General features: G+C 40.4%; 1 protein-coding gene across 2 annotated transcripts in view; it reads right to left on the bottom strand.

The window, feature by feature from the left end:
- LOC311107015 (serine/threonine-protein kinase MRCK beta-like) overlaps positions 1-6,273 on the bottom strand; it is a 178,017-nt gene extending 171,744 nt beyond the window's left edge. For both annotated transcript variants that reach the window (XM_084149466.1, XM_084149467.1), the window contains exon 1: positions 5,308-6,273. In XM_084149466.1, the coding sequence (XP_084005592.1) occupies positions 5,308-5,482 (175 nt within the window). In that variant the 5' untranslated portion in view covers positions 5,483-6,273. The remainder of the gene's footprint in view (positions 1-5,307) is intronic.
- Positions 6,274-13,862: the final 7,589 nt, after the last annotated feature.

Here is a 13,862-nt window from a genome sequence, read left to right as displayed (position 1 = left end):
CTGTCCCCGCCTAAAAAAAGAATTGGTTGACCGAGAGTCGTCCTGTTCTTTCGACCAAACTGAATATTTAATTATTTTTCCATATATAGACAGACAAACCCTGTGTTTGAAGAAAATAAACTACATTGCACTGAGCTTGTCTGATGCTTTAAGCACACTGTTTGATTAAATAATTAAGATACACAAGACTCAAGAAAGAGCCTGATGGTCACACTGTGTTTAAAAAAATTACAGCGAGTGCCTGTGTGACTGGCGCATGTTGTCTCGCTCTCCTCCCTACTGCAGCGAAGAGGCACCACAGCACAGCAAGTGTTTATTGCGCTGTCCGTGCTGAAGCTGCAACATAATTTCAGCCATTTAGTCACCTGGAATGCATTTCAATTAACAGGTGTGCCTTGTTAAAAGTTAATTTGTGGAATGTATTTCCTCAATGCGTTTGAGCCAATCAGTTGACAAGGTGGGGGGGGGGGTATACAGAAGATAGCCCTATTGGTAAAAGACCAAGTCCATATTATGGCAAGAACAGCTCAAATAAGCAAAGAGAAATGACATTTCATCATTACTTTAAGACATGAAGGTCAGTCAATGCGGAAAATATCAAGAACTTTGAAAGTATCTTCAAGTGCAGTCGCAAAAACCATCAAGCGCTATGATGAAACTGGCTCTCATGAGGACCGCCACAGGAATGAAAGACCCAGAGTTACCTCTGCTGCAGAGGATAAGTTCATTAGAGTTACCAGCCTCAGAAATTGCAGCCCAAATAAATGCTTCAGAGTTCAAGTAACAGACACATCTCAACGTCAACTGTTCAGAGGAGACTGTGTGAATCAGGCCTTCATGCTCGAATTGCTGCAAAGAAACCACTACTAAAGGACACCAATAAGAAGAAGAGACTTGCTTGGGCCAAGAAACACGAGCATTGGAAATTAGACCGGTGGAAATCTGTCCTTTGGCCTAGAGTCCAAATTGGAGATTTTTGGTTCCAACCGCCATGTCTTTGTGAGACGCGGTGTGGGTGAACGGATTATCTCCGCATGTGTATTTCCCACCGTAAAGCATGGAGGAGGTGTTATGGTGCTTTGCTGGTGACACGGTCTGTGATTTATTTAGAATTCTAGGCACACTTAACCAGCATGGCTACCACAGCATTCTGCAGCGATACGCCATCCCATTTGGTTTGAGCTTAGTGGGACTATAATTTGTTTTTCAACAGGACAATGACCCAACACACCTCCAGGCTGTATAATGGGCTATTTTACCAAGAAGGAGAGTGATGGAGTGCTGCATCAGATGACCTGGCCTCCGCAATCCCCCAACCTCATGGTTTGGGATGAGTCGGACCGCAGAGTGAAGGAAAAGCAGCCAACAAGTGCTCAGCATATGTGGGAACTCCTTCAAGACTGTTGGAAAAGCATTCCAGGTGAAGCTGGTTGAGAGAATGCCAAGAGTGTGCAAAGCTGTCATCAAGGCAAAGGGTGGCTATTTGAAGAATCTCAAATATATTTTGATTTGTTTAACACTTTTTTGGTTACTACATGATTCCATGTGTTATTTCATAGTTTTGATGTCTTCACTATTATTCTACAATGTAAAAAATAGTAAAAATAAAGAAAAACCCTTGAATGAGTAGGTGTTCTAAAACTTTTGACCGGTAGTGTATATGGATGATTTATAAAGCCAGGCACATTTAACAGTTAGGCTATTGATTATAAACCTAATTAAGTTGGGGTTTCCTCTGTCCTCAATTTTCTTAGACAATTAGGCTAAGGCAAAGACTGTTTTCTCATCTCTGCTGCTGCTGCCTCCGCCGCATTGTTCTCAATCCCAATATGCTGGTTAACTTTGCTATTATGCACATAGCAACATAGGGAAAGGTGCCAATTCTACAGCGCACTAAAGATTGTTTCAGAACCGCGGACAGCGGTTCTTCCAACCTGGGATAAAGCGCATTTGTTATAAAATAATATTAGATTTATTAGTGTTGCACCATTGTTTTTACATTTAACCATATACAATTTCATATCATGTCTTAGAGTGACGGACTGTGCCATCCCCGTGGCCTCCGCATTGGATTAGTCCACAGAGCGAGGCGCGAATCAGACAGGTGTCTTGCGCACCATGAACCCCCCCAAAAAAATATGTGACTGTTCGACTTCAGAAATCTCGGTCGACCAACAGCCTATCGACCAAACAATCGACCAGTCGCATTTGCCCACTGAAGTCGGTTACGACGCCGAACTGAAGTCAGGTCAAGACCCTGGTGAGGACGACAAGCACGCATATGAGCTTCCCTGAGACGGTTTCTGACAGTTTGTGCAGAAATTCTTCAGTTGTGCAAACCCACAGTTTCAATCAGCTGTCCGAGTGGCTGGTCTCAGACGATCCCGTAGGTGAAGAACCGGATGTGGAGGTCCTGGTCTGGCGTGGTTACAAGTGGTCTGTGGCTTATGTTAGAGAAATTAACAATTCTCTGGCAACAGCTCTGGTGGACAATCCTGCAGTCAGCATGCCAATTGCACGCTCCCTCAACTTTATATTTACAGTCTAGCCGGGTCATTCTCACGAAACTGTCCCCAAAAAATGGAAATCAGACTTTTTCCCAATTTGAGCTCTTTAGCCCTTTGGGTAATGAGAAGGCCAAGTGGAGTAAAGGGGGTGTTTGAGAATAAGAACTTCATTCTGAAAGAATATAAGCGAATACATTATCTTAAATTGTGCTCATCTAAGGACTAACACTCTAGATGATGCATCATGGGTGAATAATTATATTTATAAACTGATTGGAGTTTTTACAGGAACTTGAAAAAGTGTTACGGTAATGAGACATGTCCACAGACATTGTTTGTACATAATAAATATAGTTTAATGTAAACTTCAACTAGTATACAATTTGGACAAACTACAGAAACATTATTTTATTCAAATAAGTTTTTCTAAAAAAAATTGTTTTTATTAAATGACCCGAGTTTAATCCGGGTGAGAATTTGGAGCTACATTTTTTCTAAATTCAGGCAAAATTTAAACATGTATTTCAAATAAGATACTTTACCAAAAACTAGATATCTTAGTCCTCAGAATGATAGTTGGTTTTTGCAGATGCGTCATGGTTTTGTAACTCAATTTGCTACAGACATTTTAAAACTGTTTTCATGAGAATCACCCAGCCAACTTGGATCTATTTGCTAGCTAACAACGTAGAACAGTTTAATTGTTATGAACACACCCTTCTTTCCATCTCCAACTGTTTGAACAGCATGCTAGCCTGTCCGCTTTGTTCAGATGTTGAAATCAAGTGGCCTACCTTATTTCTCAGAATGAGAATGAGTTGCCAATTCCTTATGTAATAGTTTTTTATGCTCATTGCACATTTATAAAACACAGACTAGACAGCTAGTATAACAGTCTGTGGCTAAAATGCTGCACGCGACAGAAACTGAGCATTCATTTTCCAGAATCAATGTACATTGATACTCCTGTTTTAGTAGTGTCTGCTCTGTACGCAATTTGAGGAGTTGAGACAAAAAAGGGTATCATTAGAAAGGTTAACTTGTCCTCTATTACAGTAAAATAATGTCTCAATGTGTTTCGGTGTCCATATGACCGATTCGGTTGGACCAAACCTCAAATAGCGAGTTGAACCGCTTGTTGTCAGAGAGGAAGTAGTGATCTTTCATCTTTCTTGTTGTGAGTGGCAGGGGTAGGGGCTTGGTGTGTGTGTAAATGGGAAGGTGCAAAGTCACAGCAGAAGGAGCGAAGGAGACGAGACCAAAAGACATGAGAACAAGCAAACATAAATACTCATAAATACGAAAATGAAACAAAGATATTTGATTCTTGCGATACAGGCATGTGGAATATCGTGCTTAAACGTACATTTGAATTAAATTGATACATCGCCCTACCTTTCACCCATTTTGTGCTGACTGAACACAACCCTGAGGTGTTCGATCTGACCAAGACCATAGAGATAAACTTGACTCTTGGACCTGCCCGTCGCAAATCATATGTAGGGTTTTGGAACTGGTTCATTACGCTACAGTATCATTTAGCTGCCCTGATTGAATTCCAAAAGGACCATTTACAAACAGGCCTAGGCTAAACCAAATTAGGCCATGTTATGAACCCAGAGGGTCGGCAGGAAACTGTGCAGCCATACTCTCTCCCCCCCCCCTCCTCTGATGCTGACTTAAGATCGTTCCACGACCAAAGGAGGAGTGGTGCACTGGACTCTCTTGGACAGTCAAAACGGAGTTGTGGCACCTTCTGATGACGGGTCCCCATGAGGACAGCGACGGCATTTTCGGGAGCAGACACACTGGGTTGTAATCTCATTACTGACGTCAATGAAAAGCCCAATGAAGTGAATCCTCTCATTGTGTTGAATGACTGCAGCCCGAAGGCCAGGTTGGACTACGGTATGTGTGTCTGGACTGGAGCAGATTGAGGGGGGGGGGGTCTGTGAGCAGCCTATGAGCTATGGAGCATAACAGTGTCGACTATGCGTCACAGTCAGGTCCTGACATAAAACGTGAGGAATTCTGGCACAAAAAATAGGTTGCTTGTTATTCATTCGGAATAATAACAAGTAGCCTATTTGGCTAAATGAATGCCTTTTAGTTGGAACATTCCTCCATTTCCCTTGACCTGGAAACTATAAACCTGATGTTATGAGCCTCCCCCTCAGCTGATTCTGAACACCATTCCTTGGGCATGAGGTTCAAACTGGAGATGTGGTCACATTTGTACGACAGCTCTGACAAGTAAAATGTAAACAGTGCCTGACAGGACAGGCTGAAGGAAGGTCAAAATCAGCAACTGGTTTCCCTGAGAAAACACAATCCTTTTGAGTGCATTCTGTTTGTAATCTGAGTCCACGCACTGAGTCATGCAATCCAATAAACAGTACATTCACCTCTGTAAGAGAACACTAACCGGGCCACATTTCATAAACATTTGCTTCTGAAATGTTTAGTGTGAAGAGATTTCAGCAACAAGGAATGATCATGAAGGTATTGGTTATTTCAAACTATATGCACAGTGTACCATGCCTTTAAATATAAGCAGCCTAATTAGGCTTATTGGTCAATAGAGCTTTAGAATTGACAGACACTGAAATGTTGTTTGCTGTCATTATTCCAAATGACTGACTCTTAGCTAGGCTATCCCATTTTCAGAAATGCAGTAAGCTTGTCAGCAACAGAGTTAGCATTGCTATGGTTACAAGTAATGGAGAATGTATTATTGTACGAAGAGCACGAGCTCTGTCACAGCCCGTGCAATCAGAACCGGTTATCAAATCTAACTTACCCCATTCCAGAAAGTCTGTCACGTGCTTCTCTCGTTTTAAAGGAGAGTTGCTGCATTCGTTGTACAAACATATCAATATATCCAGAAGTGTCTCGACGCTCAGTGAACTTGCATTCTTTTGGGTTCCGTCCACGAGCAATTGCTCCAACTTCTTCAGGCGCACCTTCGCTGACATTTTTCTATCAATGAGCTAGTTAGCTACCACTCTCTTTGCCGAAAAATCGCTCTCCGAGTTGGTATGGTAGAAGAAATCTAACCCTACTCCCTTCAAGCGCAACCGAAAAAGTAAATATTTATTTTGCCAATGTGGAGCATCGGGGTTTATTCATTATGCCGATTCTGTTGTGAAACGTTCCGTCTGTTGCAAAACGTTTTGAAACAAACCACTTATTCCAAACGGGAAACGTTTCGCAAAGAAAACGAGTTTCTATTGGACAAATTCAGGTAGGTCCCTCCCCGTTTCGTGTGTACCGTTTACTTCCGTTTAGTGCTTAAACAATAAATGGTTTCCGTTGCAAGAGGTAATGAATACACCCCTGAAATCCCAGACTCCAATTTGCTAGGTAGCAAAAAGAAATAACACCATCATTTTGTATAAACAATCATGTTTTCATCAACAGATTTGCCTTGTTTTTAAGCGTCGCCACCGTGTTCCCTTCACTCAGACTCGAGGCCCAGTGTGTCCCATTTGCTTTAATCCCGACAAATCTGTACTTTCCGTTCAGAAAATGAGATGTCGGGCTTTCCCCCGTCGAATCTCAGGTTGACCGGTCGTCTATTCTCTTGGTCGGATTATCTGCTCAATAACTCTTCTTCAACACTGCTAAAGAGAGGTATGCTCACAAAATTGGGGAGTGGCTGTCTTTTTGTAGATGAATCCTTTTTTTCTTAATTGCTTCCACTAGTAGCCGGTGTGGCTCACTACGGAGCTGAATTCGTGTCTAGCGTTGTCTCGCCCTAGTTTGCAAAAGAGTCCAGACCAGGGAATATGGAACCCCCGCCTACCCACACCGGAAACGCTATGGATAGGTGACGTCATTCGATGATTGACGGACACTGGGAGCAATGGTGCTTTCATATGGAACGCTCTTTCGGTCTTTGCGTGTCAAAAAATATACACATCGTGACGTTTTTCATTACGCCATACTTAATCTTCACGGAGTCTTGTGCCCGTTTATATAGTGACGTGTTTCATTACGCCGTAGGTAATCTTCATGGAGTCTTGCCCCACAGCTGAACCTGAACAGACAAGTGTAGTGTTTGTTATGCAAACTGGAGGAGAGCGGTGCATGGGTAAAATCACAGGGGAAGCTAAGCCAAGAAAAAAAGCCATATTACAACCTATGTGCTGTGATAATTGCGTTGTTTGCTCTATAACCTGTTAGTTCATATGCCTTGACACTGTGATATATAGGCCTAATGATGAGACAATAAGAATACACAGTGGCAAAATAAATTCAACCACACCTTTGTTTCATCACAAAACCAGAAAGCAACATCTGTCTGGTGAAGTCCACAAAACATATTGCATGTAACAAACAGTTACATGATCTACAGCATGGTCAAGCAAGTTAATGTTTCTGACATTTTCGGACTACTAAACAACTATTGATTTACTACCACAGAGAGTTACCGCAAGTCGCAAAGAAAACAGGCGCTGCCTCCACTATCCAAGCACCATTTCAACTTCAACATTTCAACATAATCTAATCACCTATGCTTAGTCTAATACAGTGACAACTAAAAGATACCAAAAACTATTTAGTCCAATCAATGTAAGTGAAATATGATGTGGCTGTCCGTGGTACTGATTTCTGTGTGTGCGTGCAAGTAGAAAAAACATGTTGACTCACCCTACTTGTAGAGAAACGATCTATGACTCTGTCATGATACAGTACACGCTTTTAGTTTTTGTTGTCGTTGGCCACCTGGCTAAAATGCCAGACCAGCTAGTTAATGTAGTGTCTGAAGAGTTATGACTTAGCTAACGTTTTCAAGTGGAACCTGAGAAGATGTTTATTCAGTTTTAGAGGGAGCAGTTTTAGAGGGACACCCCATAGAACAGAAGAAGTCTGTTGTGTGGAGACAGGTGATTGGTCTGTAGGGGAACACCCATATCAGATTACATAGAATATATACCACAGTTAGGACAGAGGAGAAGCAGAATAATCAGATTTGAGATGGGGCGATTATTCTCCGGGTATCTGCAGGTATCTGTAAATCGACGCTGTAACCCTTTGTTATGAATAAACCTTATGATGAAAATACAGCGTCAGCGGTTCTCCTTGGTCATCACGGCATAATTAGCAATGTTTACTCGACACAACGTTAACATTAGCCTACTACATCTAGCTACATGTTAAACTCCCATCCTTTCAGGCCAGGGGCATGAATCCAAATCCCTATCTCCATCCATGGCCAATGTAGGTAAGGGCCAATTTTAGCTACTGTAGCTATAGCCACCGGAAGACAACAACACAACGAGATGCAAGTTTTTTCTGTAAATGATGTTTGGCTTTTGGGGTGATGTGATAGGAGTGAAGCCAAATCCAAACTGGCTTCCCTTGACCCTTTTTTTTGGTGCACCAGGACCATTCACATTTAGCAGACGCTCTTATCCAGAGCGACTTACAGTTAGTGAGTGCATACATTTTTCATACTTTTTCATACTCAGTTTAGCTCAACACTGATTGGCTATTATTATTACTTTTTTCATCAAGGGAGGCCAAATGCTCGCTGGCTTCCCTTGTATTCAATGCTACCGGCGGCAACAATATAATATTATTTTTGACCAGACAGCATGAGATAGATGGGCTTCACATACAGAGACAGAGAGGCACTGTTTCGCTCGCTCGAGAGTGATTTCTCCGGTGAGATACATTCAGCCTCTTTCCTGTAGAAAATTATGAAGCAAAGAGAGACTAAATATACATTCATTTATGGGTAATTCTTCAACTATGGTACTCTTTGAGCTAGACAGTTTCAGAAAATAAAAACATTTCTACAAACAATTTTTTAGTATCAGTTGGTTTCTCAATCTGTCTGGAAACCTTCCCTGAAGTTGGCTGTGATGATTTGTATTTACTAATATATATTTTTTGCCATTTTTATCTGACAGTCGAAGAAAACGGTCATTTCCATCACATAACAAAACATGTATTTTTAAGAGAAAATAATGAAATATCTTCTGTTATAAATATATTTGATTAAATAGCACACACATATCTGTTCAAATTTGTAATTTATTATTTTTTTCAGAAATGTAACTGTAAAGATTTTACAATGTTTACACTAAAAAACACCTAAAACTAGGTCAATGGAACATTTCATTTTCTTATCATAGCTCAAAATCATATATTTCTCAAAGTGTATACACAAATCTTAGCCCTAACTGCACAATTATCAACACCACTGAATATAGTTGGTTTGATTGTATGTTTTTTATATGTTTTACTTTAAAATATGTGTTGTGGTGGAAATGACATGGCGTGGCGGAAGAGACAGTGTGTGGCGGAAATGACAGATAGGCAACTTCCAATTAAAAAAATTGTTCTACTGCTCTATGTGGTGAACCAGAGCAAATCAATAAGCAACAGCATTTGTGAACAAAAACATATCACCAATATTTTTAAATTAAAAACAATCCAAAAAATGAAAAAACATGAATTTGTGTTAAAAATCAGCAAATCATTTCTTCACTGTTTTCTACATGCTGAACTAGAGCAAACTAGTACAAACTAGAGCAAACCCTTTATGTCATCATTACCTTAACATAACCTTAATATAACCAGTTGAATAACAGATAAAATAGGCAATATATTTTGAAATTGAAAACTTATATGCCTATGCTGAACCAGAGCAAACACTCTGTACTTAAACATTACTGTCATGTGTGTTATATCGTAAATCCATGTACTGTCAAACGTAATCATGTGGAATAACAAGTTGAATCTGACTAAATAGACATTGTATTTGCTAAATACTGTATCTGTCAAACTTGCATATGGGCCAGAGGTTCAGTTATGTTTCATGGTCAAGAACAGAGCATATTTCTTTCCAAACTGTTGGCTCCACCATCACATGCCTCTTTGTTACTGGTTGAGGCTCTGGGACCAGCCTGATCACATCTTCTGGCCGGTACCAAATAACATCGTCTCTCATAGGCCAGAAGAACTTGTTTTTACCAATATGACTCATGGTTCTCACCAGAGCACAACCCTCAGGGTCCACATCCTGTATAATGCCAGGGTAAGGATCCCCATCATACCGTACCACACACCAACTTCCAATCAGTCCCTCATGCAGGTCTATGATGGGTTGAGATGTGCTGGTAAGTGTGCTTGAACTTGGTGATCCCAATGCAGTCTCCATGTTCTGTGCTCCCAGTATGTTGACTTTTTTGAGACCAAAACACTGGCAAGGATGGGGATCTGCACAAAAGCAGCTGAGAACTCACCAAGAAATCTCCTCCGGTCTTGTAGAGACAATCTAAAAGAACATCATCTTTGTAATTGTCTCTTTCTTTCCAGTAGTGGCCCTACTGTTATCGTCGCGTTCTAAAAACGTTGTTATCTTTTCCTTCACTTCTTGGCTGACTCTGTTTCGTTGTGTTTTGCGGGTGTATTTGAGTTTGTCGGCCCTTGTCATGTTTGTCCTGATTAGTTTTGTAGAGAATCCAAACTCCTTCTTGGCCATGGTGACCAGGCGGTATTTTTTTAAGATCTTGCCAGCCACAAGTTTGGAGATCAGTTGCCGAGCTTTACGATTGTCAACATTCTGATACTTTTTTCTTATTTCTGACATAATGGTGTTATGGAATAGGAGTGTCTTCTTTAATTGCTTGCTTTCTTGCTGCATCTGTTGCTTTGTTTTCATTTTAGGTGACTCTAGGATCCCCAGGTTCTTCTTCAGTCGATTACTTCTTTTTTTGTATTTTTCAACTTTTCTGAGGGCATCCTCAAGCTTTTGTTTAATGTCATTAAGATCTCTGTACACCTTTGCTTTTGCCTTCGCAACCTTTTTTCTCCCTCTTTTCCTCTGTGGAGTTCTCTCTGGTGTAGGCTCACACAGCTGAGGTGTTTCAGGGATGTCTTCTGCATTAACACTCATGTTGTCTGGTGATGGTGGTGGTGTTGTATGTGCCATGAAACTATTCACTGCTGAGACCATTTTCCATTTCCTACGTCTGTTTCGTTGAGAAATTCGCCACTGTCTTCTCATTTTTCGTTGTTCTCTTTTCGGCATTTCTGTCACAGATTTAACAACACCTTGTTGCTTTTTCTTCAGGTATCTTTCTCTGTCCTTCTTGAGGGACTCTGCATATTTAAGTGGATCTGATTTTATTCTTTCTCTGTATGATCTTGACCTCTGTGCTGTGGTATTGCTTGCCATCTTAAAGAAAGAGCCAAGACATCATGTCAAACCTACTTATCTATTGTTCTCTTATTTACCAACAATATTGTAATATTGTTAAAACTGTTTTTGAATTTAGTATCAGTATTATAGCCCAAATAATTTGCTGTTTAGCACGAACAATGTCATTTCCACCACAACCTGTCTTTACCACCACAATGAACACCGTGGTGGAAATGACTGTGGTGGAAATGACATTTCCCCACTTTCCCTCTAAAATCTCATGCTATGTTAGCCTGCTAATATTAGTTTTAGAGTTAGCATTAAATATACACCAATTACACATTATTAAATTAAATGTATCCAGTTATTTTTACGTCCATGTGAAATATGAGCTGTTTGGAAATGACGACCAATAAACATACTCTCAGTTTTACTCATATTTACCTTGATTTTTCTTCTTTTCATTACCCCCTGTAGAGGACACCATTTCATCCAGCCATGTGTTCCACTGTGGAGTTTCTGTTGCTATGGTTACTAAATATACAAACCTAAAACACTGATCCCAGGATTCTATTTTGTACAGTGTGGTGGAAATGACAGTGACCCCAAGGGACAAGGGTTCTATTTATGAAAAATATAGGAAAATGTGAATATGTATCACAATATATAATATGTAGAATTGAAATAAATGGTATTTTATCATTTGTACTTGAAATCTACATTATTTAAATATTTAATTTAGAACTAAGCGAGGTTGAAGATACAAAGTCTGGCTTAGGGACAGAGGGAAAACAGTAAAAACCATGCATAAAAGGCCTCATATTATATAATAAAAAGAATGATTGAGCCATGATACATTTTTTATAAGTTCCCCTTAGGGTGGAGTAAGTATGACAAAAACAAAAAAGAAGAAATGTTTTTTAGTTTTTATTATTTCATCCAGGGACAAGAAAAGTACCATAGTTAAAGAATCACCCTTATATGGGGTGCTGTTTTGATGTATATACTGTGGGGCTTCATGGGATGGCTTTATGGGATAGCTAGCAACTTGTAAACAATTACCCATTCCATTAATAAACACCACTGGAGGAGAGATTAAAATATTGTTTCAGGTGACAATAAAAAATGTTTTGTTTAGTTACTTTTTCCTCAACTTGTTTCTCTAACTTTATAGCAAGTCAAGCTAGCTTGCACTGCAGAGCAGCTAGCTAGCTAGCTAAAGGCTAGGCTAGGTTGAAGATACTATTGTAGCTAGCGACTTCCACCTAATAATTATACATTACTATTAAAATAGTCCTCACTTATAGCAATGGGTAATTGTTTACAAGTTGCTAGCTATCCCATAAAGCCATCACTGAAAAGCACATATTTTCATTTTCTTCTCTGTTTTGGTAACTTCCTGTTCATCGACGGACTCTGGCTGGACTGAAGAGAGAAGGGGGTAGCTGCATCCCAACTGAGCCCCACAGTGGACATGTCATAATACCCATAAAACCTAGCGGTTAAACATGGAAATGTTTCCAATAGTTTTTTCACCATTAATTTGATCCATTGTGGATTTTAGAAACACTTCAAATAAGGGCTGTGTTTTGTGTAGGCTTACCCTGGCGTGACGTTTTGATAACTGTGTAAATCTATCTCAGACAAGGTGACTTTTATCAATATATTTGGCTCTATGGTATGGTATGGTACGGTATGGTATGGAGCCTCATACAGTGGTGTGAAAAAGTGTTTACCCCCTTCCTGATTTGTTATTTGTTTGCATGTTTGTCACACTTAAATGTTTCAGATCATCAAACACATTTAAATATTAGTCAAAGATAACACAAGTAAACACAAAATGCAGTTTTGAAATGAAGGTTGTTATTATTAAGGGAAAACAAAATCCAAACCTACATGGCCCTGTGTGAAAAAGTGTTTGCCCCCCTGTTATAACACAACTCAACTGTGGTTTATCACACCTGAGTTCAATTCCTCTAGCCACACCCAGGCCTGATTACTGCCACACCTGTTCTCAATCAAGGAATCACTTAAATTGGACCTGCCTGACAAAGTGAAGTTGACTAAAAGATCCTCAAAAGCTAGACATCATGCTGAGATCCAAAGAAAATCAGGAACAAATGAGAAAGAAAGTAATTGAGATCCATCAGTCTGGAAAAGGTTATAAAGCCATTTCTAAAGCTTTGGGACTCCAGCGAACCACAGTGAGAGCCATTATCCACAAATGGCGAAAACATGGAACAGTGGTGAACCTTCCCAGGAGTGGCCGGCCGACCAAAGTTATCCCAAGAGCGCAGCGATGACTCATCCAAGAGGTCACAAAAGACCACACAACAACATCCAAAGAGCTGCAGGCCTCACTTGCCTCAGTTAAGGTCAGTGTTCATGACTCCACCATAAGAAATAGACTGGGCAAAAATGGCCTGCATGGCAGAGTTCCAAGACAAAAACCACTGCTGAGCAAAAAGAACATTAAGGCTCGTCTCATTTTTGCCAGAAAATATCTTGATGATCCCCAAGACCTTTGGGAAAATACTCTGTGGACTGACGAGACAAAAGCTGAACTTTTTGGAAGGTGTGTGTCCCATTACATCTGGCGTAAAAGTAACACCGCATTTCAGAAAAAGAACATCATACCAACAGTAAAATATGGTGGTGGTAGTGTGACGGTCTGGGCCTGTTTTGCTGCTTCAGGACCTGGAAGACTTGCTGTGATAAATGGAACCATGAATTCTGCTGTCTACCAAAAAATCCTGAAGGAGAATGTCCGGCCATCTGTTCATGACCTCAAGCTGAAGCGAACTTGGGTTCTGCAGCAGGACAATGATCCAAAACACACCAGCAAGTCCACCTCTGAAGGGCTGAAGAAAAACAAAATGAAGACTTTGGAGTGGCCTAGTCAAAGTCCTGACCTGAATCCTATTGAGATGCTGTGGCATGACCTTAAAAAGGCAGTTCATGCTTGAAAACCCTCCAAAGTGACTGAATTACAACAATTCTGCAAAGATGAGTGGGCCGAAATTCCTCCACAGCGCTGTAAAAGACTCATTGCAAGTTATCGCAAACGCTTGATTGCAGTTGTTGCTGCCAAGGGTGGCCCAACCAGTTATTAGGTTGTAGGGGGCAATCACTTTTTCACACAGGGCCATGTGGGTTTGGATTTTGTTTTCCCTTAATAATAACAACCTTAATTTCAAAAC

Source organism: Coregonus lavaretus, assembly GCF_964263955.1.
Source record: "Coregonus lavaretus genome assembly, chromosome: 31".
Classification (NCBI taxonomy): domain Eukaryota; kingdom Metazoa; phylum Chordata; class Actinopteri; order Salmoniformes; family Salmonidae; genus Coregonus; species Coregonus lavaretus.
Note: the sequence above shows the minus strand (reverse complement) of the source record. Positions and strands in the feature narration are given on the sequence as shown.